General features: G+C 39.0%; 1 protein-coding gene across 4 annotated transcripts in view; it reads right to left on the bottom strand.

Annotated features, from left to right (window-relative positions):
- Window positions 1-1,454: 1,454 nt before the first annotated feature.
- cuedc1b (CUE domain containing 1b) overlaps window positions 1,455-17,535 on the bottom strand; it is a 25,779-nt gene continuing 9,698 nt past the window's right edge. For all 4 annotated transcript variants that reach the window (XM_017432186.3, XM_017432187.3, XM_037980172.1 and 1 more), the window contains exons 4-11: window positions 17,240-17,363; window positions 15,621-15,876; window positions 14,229-14,294; window positions 13,895-13,975; window positions 13,708-13,798; window positions 10,791-10,849; window positions 9,954-10,023; window positions 1,455-7,474 (exon numbers count right to left, since the gene is read on the bottom strand). In XM_017432186.3, the coding sequence (XP_017287675.1) occupies window positions 9,956-10,023; window positions 10,791-10,849; window positions 13,708-13,798; window positions 13,895-13,975; window positions 14,229-14,294; window positions 15,621-15,876; window positions 17,240-17,363 (745 nt within the window). In that variant the 3' untranslated portion in view covers window positions 1,455-7,474; window positions 9,954-9,955. The remainder of the gene's footprint in view (window positions 7,475-9,953; window positions 10,024-10,790; window positions 10,850-13,707; window positions 13,799-13,894; window positions 13,976-14,228; window positions 14,295-15,620; window positions 15,877-17,239; window positions 17,364-17,535) is intronic.

Below are 17,535 nucleotides of genomic sequence, written 5' to 3'. Positions count from 1 at the left end.
ATATGATGGGATTATTCATATGTCAGCTAGTTAAGATGTAACAAATACAGCTAGCCAACATTTTGGTGAGGTGACCTGCTTTAACAAATGAATGATTCAGTCTAATGAGCAGCTGGTTGGTAACAGACTACAAGCCAGTAAGATGTGGTATGGGTGGCTTCTTTGTGAGGAAATGTATTTAGTTGTCTTAACTCCACTGATGCACACAAAGCTGTGCTGTCCCCAAACATCCCAGCTTTACAGCATCATTACTAGTCAGTGGTTCAAGTGAATGATTTCCTGTTTGTTGATTAAACTACAGTTTCATAGCGTTCTACTAAGTCACTGAGTGCCTCTGTTATTACAGTAGTAATGTCAGTTATCACATGTATAAAGCTTGAAATGCCTTAGCATCACCCCTGAACTTGATAGCTTCACACACTGTCATTTTTCCTGCACTCTGCGATAATGCCAGGACAGTGCCAAAGACCCTGTTTTTACATACCTTCAACACATTTATGAGCATTTCCAACTCATTCTTCAAATCTCCTCTTTATCCCACACGTAGACAGGACTTTTGGGCATTCAGAGAGGAAAAAAAAATCATGTGTGTAGGGTATGCTTCCATCTAATTGCATATTTAAATAGAGGCAGGTGGTGTCTTATGTGCACTCAGGTACACGTTGATCTAGATGTGCAAAGAATATTTGCTTGGATTCATGCACATGCAGTTTCATACATCTAGAATTTATGTATGTACATCATTTTCTTGATCTAAGTGTACACCATGTTTTAGTAGAAAATCCATGTAAATCGAGGCCCCAGCACTAAGTCTGACCTAAGCCACCTTATAGACCAGGGGTAGGCAACCCTGGTCCCGGAGGGCCACTATCCTGCATGTTTTACTTGTTCCTCTGCTCCAACACACCTGATTTGAATCAGTGTCATTAACAAGCTTCTGCAGAACATGAAGAGGTAATTTAACCACTGAATCAGGTGTGTTGGAGCAGAGAAACAAGTAAAACATGCAGAATAGTGGCTCTCGAGGACCAGGGTTGCCTACCCCTGTTATAGAGGAAGCTTTCTCTTTATGTTTTATAGATGAAAACAGATTTGTGTTTTGTTTTGCATTTTATTGCGAAGCACTGATTTTATCTTTCTGAAGGTGCTATATTAATAAACTTTACTTACTCCTTACTAATCTGAGCAGGAACCCATCAGGCAATATGCAAATAAAGATTCTTAGTTATTCAGAAAAAAATAATTATCACTCACTCCCTTTAAAACACTGGTTCATCTGTTAGCACTGAGCCAAGGAGAGAAAAACGACTTCACAGAAAAAAATTGTGGTTTTTCCAGATCGTGTTTTATTAATTTACAAATAGTTTTGACAGGAAACAACACACTTCATTAAAAACATCCGTGTGTACATATAAAATAAAGTTACACTCAACAGGAGGGCATCAAATCTGACGTATTTCTATTGGTGTAAAACAAAATTCAGCTACAACAAAAATTTGCTTTATTTTTTTTTTTCATGGGAACATACACACTCACCCTTCTGTGGGAATAAATTTATCATAAGAATGGCTTAATCTCACATATCTTCATTTAGTCATCAACTCCACAGATCAGAATTTGTTCTACGTGTTGAATTCATCAGAGAAGGAAAAATCTATTACCATAAATCAACAATCTGACAAATTAAATTTTGCTTCAACTACATTTACTTCTAAAGTTTTAAATAGAACGGAAAATAAAATAACTTTTGGTGCCGCTTTATTTGCTACTGATTTTGGCTGAAATGATTTTTAATTAATAATGTAGTTGTTTTAATGCAATATTTCAAATGCACATAAAGATAACTTAAAATTGATTGGATCAATAATGTTTTAGCACATTTTCTAAGTTGTAATGATGAAACCCATTTAAGAAGCTAAATCCCTCCATCCTCCCCTGTTTGGCAGTCAGCTAACATTTCTTACTGGATTCTCTCCAACATCCGCAGTTCGGTTCATCGTCTGCATTTCAGAAAACAAACTACAACCTAGCATCTCCAGCACAAACACAAGCCTGTAATCTGTGGTCATTGTTGTTGGTGAGCTGCCACGCTTGGGGTCGTAGGTTAGGTTAGGTTAGAGGTGGGTCTATGACACTGACCAGCATCAGAACCTCATGACACCTGAACTTCCTTTCAATAAAATTCATACCTTTCACTGTTTGAAACGTCATGTTTACACCATCCTATGTTTCACTGAGGAAGAACTGTCTCAGTGTAAACCAGTGGTGCCCAATCCTGGTCCTGGAGGGCCACTATTCTGCATGTTTTATATGTTTCCCTGCTTTTTAGCAAGGATCTCATTTATAAAAGATTGCATAGGATTCATACTAAAAATGGCGTACGCCAAAAAGAAATACAGATTTATAAAACCATGCGGACGCACACCAGCAAGCAATTTCCCTTTATAAATTACACCTGTACCTAAAGGTTTGCGCACAAGGTCCCGCCTCAGGTTCTGCCCTCCACACACCCACATTCAACCGAAAAGTGATGGTCTGACAAAAACTGATCGAGCGCGCATGGGTGTGAGCGGTATTAAAGCGCACCTCCTCTGCACTCTGAGGGTTTGAAAAGGAGGTTAGGAGGCAGCGACTGAAGGGGGAGCCACTGTCCCCTTGTGTGTTAATCTGTGGTACACATCACCCTGGTGATCATCCAGGGAGAGGAATGTGATGGGGAGTAAACTTTGAAATGTTGTGTGAACTTTTATTTAAGGTTTAAGTTGGCATAAAGGCCTTTTTTATTTGAAAGGTCCTTATATCAGAGTGGCTCACCAGCGGAGGCATAAATAACACTGCTGTTTTGAAAGCTTATAAAGTCAATCTAAGTTTGATTATGGAGTGAAATTAAATATCTGAGAGGAATCACGATGCAGTGTGGCTTCAATTCCCCACGTCACCATCTGTGTCGCCAGTTTCCCCTGGCTCCAAAACAAGCGTATATGGTACGCATGGGTCAGAGTTGGCGTGAAGGATCGCAAATTTTCCATCAAGTTTGTGTTTTATAGATCACAAACTTTGTGTGGAAAGTGACATACGCAAGTTTCAGATCCTGTTTTGTGCGTACGCCAGTTTTATTAATGAGATCCCAGGTCTTTAAGTTCTACAGAAGCCTGTTAATCACTCAGTCACTTAATTCAGGTGTGCCAACATTGAATCAGGTGTGTTGAAGCAGGGAAACAACAAAAACATGCAGGATAGTGGTCCTCCAGGACCAGGATTGGACACCACTGGTTTAGGAGCTCGTAAAATGCCATTTCTGTGCAGTTGCAAGGCTTAAACAACAAAAAACATTTAAGTGTTCACAAAAAACCACTCCCATCGGGATAGGCCTTCCAATTATTTACATGTATAAAATAACAGACCTGTGGCTCTGAACGGTACGTTTGTAATCCTACTGTTGCAGGTACAGCATCTGATGTGGACACTTTGTGTTTAAACTTTAAACACTGAAATGGAACAACAGAACTGCCTCAGGTTTATCTGAGAGAATATATCAAGAAGAAGAACTGGACCTGAAGCCCACACTGTCACGTAGCCTAGCTTCAACTCATGATGGTGGTCTGAACTGAGACCGCGACGGCATGTGAATCTATATACAGTTTAACATTTGGAGGACTGAGACATAAAGGCAGACTAAAATACGTCAGTGGCACAATAAATAAATCTATATGCCAACAAATTAAACAAAAAGATTATTGTAGGAAATAGTTTATGTAAATATGTTGTTTTAATTTTGACTATAAATATGAATGACCTTACTGAACTTAGATATTCTGGTTAACATGTTGAAATACTTTCCACCTTAAACAGGAACTTCATAATGAGTTAAAAACCCACTCCTGCTTGTTTTTTTTACGTCCTCTTTACTCTGAAGGAGCCCGAACGAGGCCCTGTCCACACTACTACAGAGTTTTGTCGACTGCCGACGAAAGGCAAAAGCAGAAGATGGTGTTTTTGCCCTTGTCTCTGTGTTAGCAAAATATCTCATGAAATGTGGAACAGATTTTGACGAAACTAAGAAAGCAATCGCTGGTTGTACATCTACAACTCATTAACGTTTGGAGTCAGTCCAATTCAAGATGGCTGCTGCATATGAGCAGCATTAGCAAACACACAGTAAGTCAGTCAGTTTTACAGATACTGAGCTGAAATCTGACATAGTAGTAGCTGAGCATCATCCACAACACACGCTCGGAGTGAGAATCTTGTGATATCACACATAATGTTATTTTCAAGGTTTGACGAAAAAACGCTGTTATTTGTCAACATGAGGTGATTTTAGTCTAAACCTCTGGCATGAAAAGTGGTGAGTGATATGCATTCCTTCAAGGAATGCAAGGCCATTAATTAATTAATTATCTGAGACATCACAGGCTCACACACTCACGGACTTCATTCAGCTATAGATTATTTAAGTCTTCAGTCCACCAGGGTGGTTATGAAAATCATTGATTCTTCCCATCACCTTCACACAAGAACAGGAAATGTAGAACATAATTTAATTACAGCAAAATACTCAAATGTCCCCCAAACCCCCCACTCTCACGAGGAGGTAGGAGGGCAAGTCCTGATATCAACGGGTCCTCAGTAGGAGGAGGTAGATGTTAATGTTTTCAGCTTTCTTTAACAGTATTTGAGTTTTCTTTTTTTTTTTTTTTTATAGGATGCAGTGGTGTTTTTTTAGGAGAGCTGCTGAGTAACACCGTATCCATCTACAGGTTTTACTCTTAAAGGGTGCAACAGAAACAGTTCAAAGTGTTTTCCTGTATTTCATTCCTGATCCTGAACAAACCTGATGGTCTCTGTAGCTACAGATATATATGATGGGGGGGGACAAACAAGCAAACAAACAAAAAAACAACACTGTGTGTCAGTTATCATAAAATTAAACCAACAAACACTTCATTTTCAAAGTTTGTCATTTAAAAAAGGGAAGAAAAACGCTGTTGTGGTTGTTTTGTTGGTTTCATCACTCAAAACGCAAAATCTATATTTGTCCTGCCGTTACAGAATGACGTTTGGTTTTATCACCTGGACTTCATCTTCAGCACTGGGTTCTTGGAGTCGAGTTGTGAAACGGATGAAGGTAGCATCTCACTGGGCTGTAACTGCTGGAGACCAATTTGTAAACAGAAAGATGTCTCCAAACACACAGTGGTTCTCAATTTTTTTGTCGCAGAGGTGCGCAGTCTGGTCACTTGAGTTATGAACTGGTTTAAAAAAAAATCATTTCTCAAACCCATCTCAAGAAGTGGATTTTGACGCTCCTCTGATACAAAAGACCTGAGGCTACAAGCCTGAAGGTCCAGATCCAAAAACGACAATGATGAGAAATGATCATTATTCAAAAACCTGTCCAACTCTGCCTACTTGTGTTTCTAAACTGATTCACAAGCATGGGGGCAGCAGCCAAGCTGGGCACACAGTGGGCTGTGGTGGATATGATATGGGTGTAGGTGTGCGATGAAATGTGCCGTGATTTTCAAAAATACACACTTGCTGATCACTAACGCAGAGTTCAGTGAGACTGCAACTGAAAATATCATTTTTCTTACAATTTTGAGTCATTCATTAGTCTCCAACAGTAACTATTGGCACTTGAAGCACAGGAAAAAAAAAAAAGTGCTGTATTTTTACCCTAACCGTCATCATCAGCATCCCCACTCTCACACGTATCGCCCCTGCCTGCTACCATTTGTGACATACTGTGAGACCAGCAATTAGCCAATTTAATCCTATTATAGCTCTGTCGTTACTGCTGTTTTATAATGTCTAATGAATCATTGAGGCATGTCATTATGATCAGTTTATGAGGAATATTCCAATTGCAACAAAAAAATCAAAAAGCCAAAAGACGATAAAATGTGAAGGACCTGAATGTGTGCGACTTATTTTTAAAGGCTGCATCAGGGGTTTACACCAGGTTAACCGTTACCAGACTCCCCTCTGGGATTAATAGTTATCCTGTTATTTATCATGGATATTCTACTGCTTGTAACTTGCAGGATTAGGATTTAAATCTATGGAAGACGGTCACAGCTTCATGGAAAATCATCCTCGAGTCTGCCCAAGCCGTAAATTAGAATGAAAATAAATCACTTAAATTTCAAGCTCACTAGGTCTTGACTCATTTTTGTTGAATTTATACAAATAAATTCAGTGTGCTTACTGCATACCAAAATGATGCTATATTTATTGCGTTTTCAAACCACTTTACTGGTCCAGAAGCTGTCAAATGTGTCATGTTTGGAGGCTCACACTGAGGTTTTAAAAGTCATAAAGGAGTTCTATACATGTCCCACTGGGCAGCTCAAAACTATAAGCATCTTGATATTAACCTGTGTCACAAACATCAGGTTTAATAAATGGTGAACTGCACAACTCTTTGCTATGTGGGAATCTTATACGCCACAAATATCTGACAGCAACGTCAATAAATGGACATTAAGCGGTGACATAGATGCTCCTATTACTAAATTCAGACTCTAAAGAAGGAGAGGAGGAAGAAAAAGTGACCACTGTTGACAGCTTAAGGCAGGAAAAAACATGTTTACAGCAGCGGTCACACTGCTTGATATTAATGATTTATGAGTGTTGGTAGGCTATAAAAAGTGACGCATGCTCAGGACAAAAATTTAGAAGTGCTGGCTCACTCAGAGCCCTGGTCACAGCCCAGTGAGACACCAGTGTGGGACTGGCAAAATCCTATCCTGCAGAACAAAGAAAACTGAGCGACCGACGCCAAGTTGTTTAAAGAGAAACAGAAACCAAGGGGTGGAAAAGTGATCCCAAGCTTCTCTGTGTGGATTCTGTTCAGAAGGAGCAGAAGCTAGGAGATGATCAGAAATGAGCTGGTGTAAATGAGTTATGATACCGAGCATGGTTTGGGTCCAGAACCGACCTCTGGTATGAGGTTGAGACTGGGTTTCTGTCACGTACTCTTCACACATCTGCTCGTGAGATGACAGTGAAACACGTTGAAGGCAGTGAAAATGAAACTAAACTAATGCTTCTTCTGTGGATTCAGACCTTTGAGTTATTTTAAATTACATGTTAGCCCTTTAAAACTCCAGTTTGTTTACGGCTGTCACCCTGGTTTCATGTTTCTGATGGAGAAAGGATCTGAGACTTTCAAATCACTGGTAATCCTCTCACAACAACACATCTTAATTAACCTACACGATGGAGCTACTAAACAGAACCAAAATGTGTCGCAACATCAGAGTCTACTACCTGCTGAAGGGACTGATGCATTTACATTTTGCATGTTTTATCATATAGATAATTTACAGACTAGTCTCTCTAAATGTGAAGTCATTGTTGAGCCTTACATAAGCTGAGTGTGATGAGAAACTCAGTTCGGGTGATGTTGCAGAGCCACAACCTGTGTGAGGTGGCTGCACCTGCAGGGAACTGGGACACGGTGCAGCATCTGAAACCAAGAAAAGACTGAATAAAAACAGTTTTCATCACTAATTTAAAGAAAAAAAAAATATTTTTTTTAAAACTGTTTTTGAGACTGAAATAGGACATGTTTATTAGTACAGTAGAGAGGAGTATTGTAGGGAGGCACATGGTGGTTTCAGTCAGAATCACCCTCAGATAGAGCTGCTTTATATTTCCACATCCGAAGCTGATGACAGCGTGAGCTGACTGGGAGCGGCCGCCAGCCCGATCAGAACCAGGTGGGTACAAAATGAGCCAAAGTGGGCGGAGGGGGACAACAAAATAATGTTCACAGCCAAGAACGCAGAGTTGTGACATGTGCACTTAAAAACAAGCCTCGATTTTCAACAACTAGCTTTTCATAATGCGGACACAGGGATCGCTGGTCAAAATTCAATGAAACTACAGGAAAATTCACATACTTGCTTGAACTTTTCCCACAAGTTTTAGTCACCAACAGTCACAGCCCAGTGAGGGGCCACCTTTAGAAATGGGGTGAGGCGCTCCACCATACACAGACAGCACAGCGTCCAGCTGCTGTTTGTCCTCTTCAAAACGAGCCAGTTAAGATGGAGAAGACCTCTAGGCCGAAACAGGACTCAGTAGAGAGATGTTACCTCACAGCTGGATTGAGAACACCTTGGGGTCTCAGAATGAGCAGCAGAGGTAGCTGTGGAGAGGGATGACTGAGGATCTCTGCACCACAATCTCTGATCAGTGGTGGATGGACGATTATATTTCTAGTTTCTGACTGTTGTATGGGCTCCATCTTCAAGAAAAGGTTATACACCTTTCAAAGGATGCTAGAGGAAGTGATCTGATGTATTGCTAAAAGATTAATTTAACATCCCCACAACAGTGACTGGCTCAACATTTGCAGATTTTGATTTTGTGGTTTATGTGTTTTGCCAAATTTTGTGTTACTGATTTGGTCCCATTTGAGTTTTTTGGTTCATATATATTCAGTTTTTTAGTCCAATAACTGGTTGTTTTAGTTAGCCTAGCCTTCTGTTTCCCCACACACCTATTCTGGTGTTTGTTCAGCTTGTAACTCTCGCCCCGTGGTCTCCAACCGTGGGCATAAGGAACCAGTCCTGCATGTTTCTGTTTCGACCCATTTAATTTAAATTAATGGGTCATTAACAGGCTTCTGCAGACCTTAATGATTAAGAAAGCAACTCATTCACTTGATTTAATGACTGATCAATCAAATAACTTATCTTATTTTAAGTTAAGGACATGGCAGATCGATGTTCATGATAAAATACGATTATTTGATCATCAGCAACTGTGAGCTCTTTAATAAATAAAGTGATTTCAGCTGTTAGAAGCATTTAGGTGTGTTTTAACGCAATGCCAAGGCAGAACGTCAACAGCAATGACCTTAAAGAAGCAACTGTTGCTGCCCATCAATCTGGGAAGGGTTAAAGGTCATTTTGGAGACTGTCATTCTACAGAGAAAAAAATGTTTTCTATTGTAAATAATCCCAGACAGTTGCCAATGTTCCCAGGAAGAAACATCCCAGCAAATTCACCCGGAGGTCAGACATTATAATCATCAAAGAAATGAGCCTCATCTCAGACTCTACAGGCCTTGGTTAGCAGGTTAAAGGTTAAAGTTTATGTATGGCTTGCTTGTAAGAGTTGCAGGAGAAAGCCTCTTTTCTCTATAAACAACATGGCAGCAGGACTGAGGTTTGTATGGTTTCATCTGAATGAACCACAAGACTTCAGGAACAAAACCAGACCAAAAGTAGAAATGTTTACACATAACGCACAGCATCATGGCTGAACAAAACCAAATACAGCACATCAGAGCAAACACTCCACAGCTGAAACTTGGACTGAACTGGGTCATGGTTCAACAGAACAATGATCCCAAACACAGCAGCTGATCTACAACAGAACGGCTCAGAAAGAAAAGACTCAAAGTGCTGCAACGGTCCATGATCGAGGTCAATGCTGCAGCGGGACCTTCAGAGAGCTGAGCACAAACTAATGTCTGCAAACCTCAATGAACTGAAGTAATGTTGGAAAGAAGAGTGGGCCAGAATTCCTCCACAACCATGCGAGAGACTGATGAAGTCCTACAGAAAAACACTACATAGAGGTATAGCTGCTAAAGGAGGTTCTACAGGAGCTGGAACCAGTTTTTCATTTACAGCTTTTCTGCGTTTAGTTCTTGTTAAATGACACAATGTAATAGTTTCAATAGTAAGAGTTTAGTTTCATTAATCAAATGTGGTTGTTTTAATTTAAAGTTTAATTAATGTCATTGAACTAATATTAGATCGTAGTGTTTATATGTTTGGGGCAGTTAGATGCAAATAAGGATAAAGTAACGGAAAAGTGTGCAGAGCATCATTCACATTTCATTTGCAGTTAATTTATCTGAACTTACTGCAGTGTTTCTTTTTAACAGCACTCATTTTAAGAGAGTCATTTAATTTGAAAAAGTATCTTACCATCATACTTGCTGATTGCGCTGTTCAGACTCTTCATCAGCGTTTGCTCTTCTGGGCAGACCATCTTCTTCTGCACAGAAATAAGCCAATAAATGAGCCAAGTTTATTTCCTATTTCAGAGACGTCAACTAAAGGTGTTTTCACTACAACGACTTTTTCCAGAGATCTCTTTTTAAAGCGTCTAACCATGGCCTTCTTACCAACAGGGGCTAAAACAGGCCTTTATGTCAAACAGACATTTGGTAGAGAGGTTGTACTTTCAGGTTAATTCCTGATCGATCTGGAGCTGAAGCTTTGGGGGAGGTGATGCTGAACATTTCTGAATAAGTATTCTCAACATTTCTTTTCCAGCTTTTTGTTTCTCTCATTTTGCTCTTCATTAAACTTTTTTTTTAACAAATTTTTGTGAACTTCATGTTGCACCAAAAAAAAAAAAAATACTTTGACTATTTGCAAAAAATGTTTAAACAAGCTTCTTCAAGCAACTTCAATAAGCTGGAAGTTACGCCACCGATGTGGTTTTAGTGACAGATCAGGCTGAAATATCCATTACAGTATCTTGTTTCATCCTTGTTGGAGGGAAATAACTATTCTTTGAACTCCTGCTGATTTTATAAGTTTGCTCACTTACAACAAAGTAAACAATATAATCTGAAGTATTTTGTGTAATTTTCTTACTTAATAGTAAAAAAAAAAAAAATCCATTTAAATCCCAGGTTGTGAGGCACCAAAACATAATACCAAAAGGGGTGAATAATTTTGAAACCCACTGTATAACACGCAACCATGGAAACTACAGGCAGATATGCTTCAGTAATAAAATTATTCATATCTCACCACTGGGGTTCTCCTCGCCATCTTCAAGGAGGTTAGCTGTAGAGTTGGCTGTGCCCAATTTGAGAACAAACTTAGTTAAAGAAAAACAAAACTCAAAACTAGAAAACATACAGTAACTAAACTCGACAATAGAAACGTACTAATGTCGACATATAAATCACGGTTATGTACGTTTATAACTGAAAATGTTCAGCTAAATAAGTGACATTTATTGACAATGTTCTTTTAGAGATCTCCTCTTCATCAATGGTACACGTAGTTATTTTCACTCCTCTTCTTCACCTAAATTCCAGTGCATACTCATTGTAGAAAGCAAACCAAAAAAAAATAAACCTATTCATAAGTCTATCTAAATCCATGTACATGAAAACATTCAGTATGGCCTCAGATAGCCTGCTCTGTTTCATGAAGTTAGGAGTGAACAAACCACAGGAGTGTTCAGAGTTTCTCCTGTACACTCAGGAGGACTGAACAGCACACAGTGGGACTATCTGTAGCTTTGTAATTGAATGTAACCTGAACATACACACTGCACCTTTCATTTCAGCTTGTGTCTGACTTATAGAATACTGATAAAGTCGTAATAGTGGAGGATTTCAATATTCATTATAGTCGTAATATTCGTGTAGATGTTGAAAGTGAAAAATTAAACATGGCCTTCAATAACTTAGTAGTTAATTGTTTTCACCCAAAATGCAGAGGTGGAAAGAAACAAATTATATTTACCCACGTTACTAAAATTGAGTATTAATTTTGTGTATTTTGTACTTTTTAAGTAAATAATCCAATCTGTTCTTTTACTTGAGTACGTTTTATTTCAAGGACCGTACCTAGTTACATTTAAAATCCCACGTGTTACTGACTAACAAATGTGAACGTAAACATGTAAATTTAAATTGTACACCATAACACCTGAAGTGACTGGGGGAGGAGGAGTTTGACTTTCTGTAAATTGTGTCCGAACTCCATTCACTTGGCCACTTCGTCTGCCAGAGGGGAGCAAACCTCAGCAGACATGCACTTCTCCGAACACTGCATGTTAATTGTCAGGCAGCTGGACCTCCACCCAAACTACTGCTAAAGCTAAACCATAAATAATTAAACTCCTGGAACTTCTGGCCGCCATGTCTAAGAGACACTCTGGCTTCAAATTAAAGGAAGGAAGCTGCTTCACTCTGCTGTTAGGTCTGTTAGCTCACAGAGACTCAGACCTGCAGCCTGTGGTGGTGATTTTAAAACACTTGTTTGTTTTTTTAGGTTAAAACGACGCATTCATGGTTTAATAAGAGGCTTTATGAAAATTAGTCAAAACATCAGTGCCTGACACTGCTAATGTTGGTTAGTTCTGTTACTAGTTAAGCTAACACTGTAACCTGATGTCATAAGAAACAGAACTTGGGTCTAAAAACATGTCAGAGAATCAGAAAGTGGACCTAGTCTAATGAAAACATAAAGCCTGATGAAAATTACTACTACTGAGGAAAATAGAAGTAATGTTGCATTTGATGACTGTAATTCCAGTCTCTTTATGTCAGTGCTCTGGAGCAGCAGGTGATGAGTTCAGCCTCTGTTACCATGGTGATCTAACCAGGCTCAAAGAAATCCTCCTCTGTGTTTCTTTCAGCTCATCATAGCAGCTAAACTGTGAACCTCCCTTTGTAGTCCAGCTCTCTGGTGATCCACTGACCACACCTGAACTTCTTTTTAACAGAAGTCTGACATATATTCATACATTTTAAAGTTTTAAAGTCATGTTTATGCCGTCCTATAGCTCACTGAGGAAAAACTGTCCCACTGTAGCCACAAGAAGGAACAGTGAACAAACACCAGAGCAGGACGGGTCATTTAGGAGTTTTTCTACCAGCTGCTTTGTTCAACATGTTGAACACTGTGGGGTGGTCGGAACTGAAATGACAATTTATTCTCTCCGTTTGAAATATGATGTGTGGACATGTTTTATTTTGTAATTGCATGTTAAATTTAAGAACTCATTTGAGGATAAATAAATAAATACTAATTCTTTGTGCACCACAAGAGAGGGACCCTCCTGATGTAAGAAAGTAACTTTTACTCAGAGTAAATTTTTAAGGACTTTTTACTTTTACATAAGTAACTTTAGTCATAGTTGAAGAAGTTTTTTTTCTTTCTTTTTTTTACTCTTTCCACCTCTGGCAAAAATGTCCACAACCCTACTCCTTTTTTTAATCATACTCTTGATCTGGTTCTGACACATGGCATAGAGAGAACTATTAATTGTGTTTTGTCACAACCCACTTTTATCTGAGGTTTTTTTCAATGACCTTGTGTGCAACATTTGATAAAACTGCTTCTCTGGAAAAGAAAGTGATCAGTCAGAAAAAGCTGGCTACAGTTGCGTACTTTAAAAACAGGGATCTAGAAAATAAAAAAAGGCACTCCACTAACATGGAAGAATTTTATTTAACCTTAGAGACAGTCTGCTAACATAAAAGGCGGCCCTTCCTAAAGTTAGCTAGAGCTGTACGTTACTTATCTTTAATAAAGAACAAGAATAACCCCAGGTTCCTGTTTAGTCCTGTAGCTAGACTAATAAAAAGTCCTGTCTCTGTTTAGCCATGTATCTCTATAACCCTCAGTAGTGATGACTTCATCTGAACTGAAGAATCTTTTCAACATGGCTCAGATCTGGAAAGTGTCTTAAATGTGTATCTCAAAGATATTTATTCAACTTCATTCAGGCCTTCTTGTTCTATAAATTCAGCCCTTTCTACTGGACCAGTCACACTCACACAAAGAATAAAAATATGGGCTTCAGTATCTTCTGCAAAGTTGCTTCAACATGTGGAAAAACTGAAAATCAAACCACATTTTTTAGAAAACAGCTTGTCAACATTGTCCCTCGCTCACAGCCAAACAAACAAGGGTATATAAAGGATATGAATGCAACTTCATGAGTGTCCTTTTTGACTTTCTTCTTTTTGTCTTTTCAGAAAATGATCTGGCGATTTCAAACAGTTTCTTCCTTGTTGCTGAGGGAGATGAAACAAGATTAGATCGCATCTACAACAGAGTTTAAAGGCCAAGGGTAATTTATTTAAATCAGTACTAATTCAAACCAGACTTACATTTGCCCATGTGTCTGAGTTTGTCTCTGAACATAGCATCATCTGAGGCAGCCTCCACTGAAGCTGCAGAGTACTGATCACCTGCACACAAGCACAGCAGAACTGTCACCGTATAGTACTTACACATATCAAAAATGGATATTTATTGGGTAAAGTCAGTAACAAAACTAACAGATATTATAGTGAATGTGAAATACACACAGACCAGTCCTCTGGAGAAACTAATGTCTCTAAACCAAAAGGTAGTTTGTACCAGACTCGGTATTTACACTAAATAATTGTTAATACACTGTCCTTTTGGTGTGGCAGAGGAAGTGTGACAAGGGACACCTACCTGTGGATGGATCCATGCCAGATAAATGACTGGACTTTGATTTCTTTGATTCATACTTCAAACGATCTATAAAAAAAAAAGAGCAAATGTTATGAAACAGTTGTTCTGAACCAAGACTTAATGAGCTCTTCTACACCATACTGAGTAAACCTGACTGTGCTCTTTCCTTTTCCTTTCAGAAGAAACCCAACACCTAAAGTATTTTTACACTACAACTAGGTCTGTGACAGCTTTTACATAATCGTATCATTTGATATAATAGTCGTAACAAAGTTGGAACAATCCTCTCAGTTCTCTTCCACCTGCCTCCCTCTCATTCACACACATGTACTCCGTTTTGCTACGACTCTCGGTCATCCCTCGTCTTTCAAGTGCATACCTCCACCCTCTCCAGGTTCTCGTCCACCTGTTTCCTGTTCTCACCACAGATCACATCATCGGCACCCTGTTGTATGCTTTTTCTAAATCCACGAAGACACAAAAAAGTTCTTTCTGACCCTCTCTGTACTTCTCCATCAGAAGTACAGAGCATCCTCAAAGCAAAGATGGCGTCTGTGGTGCTCTTTTTTTGGCATAAAACCATACTGCTGCTCACAAATAGCCACCTCTTGTCTAAGTCAAGCTTCCACAACTCTCTCCCAGATCTTCATCATGTGGCTCATCAACTTAATTCCCCTGCCGTTGCTACAACTCTGTACATCACCCTTGTTCTTAAAGATTGGCACCAACACACTTCTGCTCCATTCCTCTGGCAGTATCTCACTCTCAGAAATGCCATTAAATAATTGAGTTAAAAACCTCACTGCCATCTCTTCTAGACATTTCCATACCTCCACTGGTATGTCATCAGGTCCAACTGCCTTCCCCTTCTTCATCCTCTTCAAAGTTTTCCAAACTTAATCCTCACTAATCTTTTCCACTTCCTGGTCCACAGTTTCTATAACATCTACTCTTCTTTCCCTTTCATTCTCTTCACTCATCAGCTCCTCCGAGTACTCCTTCCATCAGCCTAACCTGTTGCCCATCTTTTCCACTCTGATCCCTCTGAATCCGTGTATCATTCGTTCTTTCCATTTTCAATTGACAATCAAAAATCAAATAATAAAAAAAACAGACTGGTTATTTAGTTTTTTATTATCACACGAAAAACAAACAAAAAAATGCCTGGTTTTTCGTATTTCACTTTTAGGCTAAGATCGGAAACACGAAATCGAAAAACTGGAAGTGCCGGTTTTTTTTTAAGAAAAGATGTCTGCCTCTACCTGTTGGGTGATCAGTTACCCAGACGGAAGTAACTCTATAAAAGACCAGTTCTGAGCATAAAGGCAGAGATAATCACCTCATAAAATTGAAAATGTTCTTTTTTTCAGTGCAGAGAAAACAAAGCCATACCTCTCTCTAAAGCAATCAGGAAGTCATGGTTACGCCGCAGCTCTCTCATGAACTCCTCGTTCTGCAGAAACAGGGCGATGCGCTCGTCTTCCAGATACTGCTTCAGTTTATCATCCTGCTCTGCAGCTTCAGGCACCGAACCCGGACCTTCAGCGGTCCCTACAGCTCCACACACAGAACCAGTCTGAGCCATCCACTGACTTATTGAGGAGGAGGAGGAGGAGGATGAAGGCTGAGATATGCTGCTATGTAAACTCTGCAGAGACAAACACAACGTTGTCACCATGGATCACAAATGTCCAAAACCAATTCAATAGACATTAAAAGTTAACCCAGTGGAGATCTCATAGTTTGTTTTTTTTTTATCCCCTTCAGACGGGTTCCAGTGCTAAACTGGCACCAGAACCTGCTGAGCACTAACTCTATGCTGGGCCAAAGCAAAGAACCGCTTTGTTCGGAGCTGGGAGCAGGCTTCAAGTTACTATCACTTTTATTTTATTCAATTTAAAACAAAATATTCCAGTTCAACTTGAACATTAGGTGAAACTATCAAAAAATCAGGAGCTTCTTGTTTCTTATTTTCCTGCAGTTGGTGTACTTCTTTTTTTTTTTTAAATCACCAGTCACATGTAAAGTAGGTCAGAGCACAGAGCTCCCTTCACACTCATGGTTTTCATTTGAATTGATAATCAATGTTTGAAGCTCTATTTATAAACATGTCAGCTCCTTTAATCTCACCACTCATTGTTTATAGATGTTGTCTGAAACATCACGCCCATTCACAGCATAGTTTACAAATATTATCAGAAAAGAGGGCAGAGCGTTCACAAACACTGCTTGTTTTCTTAAAAAAACTATTTATAAAATTGGTGGGTGATTTTAAGACATTTATTTGCAGAAACAAAGGGGACAAACCCTGTGATCTGTGGTGTTAGTGAAACCAGAATATGCCAGAGGTTGGATCAAACATTTCTCAGATAAGACATTAATGTGACGTAATGACATAATTAACTCTAGGTGGACTGATGTATTCAGCAGCTTCAGCACCATCAGCATATACAGGATCTATCTATGCTCCACACAGACATTGTTGGGGAGTGAAAAAGTGTAAAATAACAAAAACAAATCACCACACGGCGCGCCATAGTAATACGGACATTGTTCGGTTACTAAAACACTGACAAATTAAACAAATAGTGTCATGCGAAAGTGTAGAGTTTTAATATTAGCGTACTTTCACACTAGTACGTTGTTTTTGAGAAAGTTATTTTATAACCCTGAAAAAAAAAATCATAAAAATCATGCACTTAGCCTGGATGAAGATTTTTTTTTCCCCTTTCTCTTTATTCCATGACTGATGTCACAGCTGATGGAGGTACTAACTACTGATAACTATTAAAACCTCACTTCAAAGATGACTGGACTATCCCTTTAAGAACAAGCTTTAGCACCAGCCCTGGTGTAGAACCGGAAAGATGCTCAGATAAAGTATGAAGAGCTCCTCAACACAAATGAAGGAGCTGAAAACTCCATTATGGCTCCAGCTGTTGCACAGAATAATAAAAAACAAACTCTTAAAAAAAAAAAAAAAAAAAAAAAATTAAAAATCCCATTTTTACCTTCAAGCTGTCCAACTGCTGCGGCAGTATCCTCAGAAAATCATCCGGGAGATTTCCGAGCAGAGGGGGGTTCCAGTTCCTGTAGCTTCTAACTGGCTGCTCACCTGCTGAATGGTTCTCAAGTCTAGGAAAGGAACAAAGTAGACATACAGGTGCTGGTCATAAAATTAGAATATCATGAAAAAGTAGATTGATTTCAGTAATTCCATTTAAAAAGTGAAACTTGTATATTATATTCATACATTACATACAAACTCATATATTTCAAATGTTTATTTCGTTTAATTTTGATGATT

This window comes from Kryptolebias marmoratus, linkage group LG2, assembly GCF_001649575.2.
Source record: "Kryptolebias marmoratus isolate JLee-2015 linkage group LG2, ASM164957v2, whole genome shotgun sequence".
In the NCBI taxonomy this organism is placed as follows: domain Eukaryota; kingdom Metazoa; phylum Chordata; class Actinopteri; order Cyprinodontiformes; family Rivulidae; genus Kryptolebias; species Kryptolebias marmoratus.
Note: the sequence above shows the minus strand (reverse complement) of the source record. Positions and strands in the feature narration are given on the sequence as shown.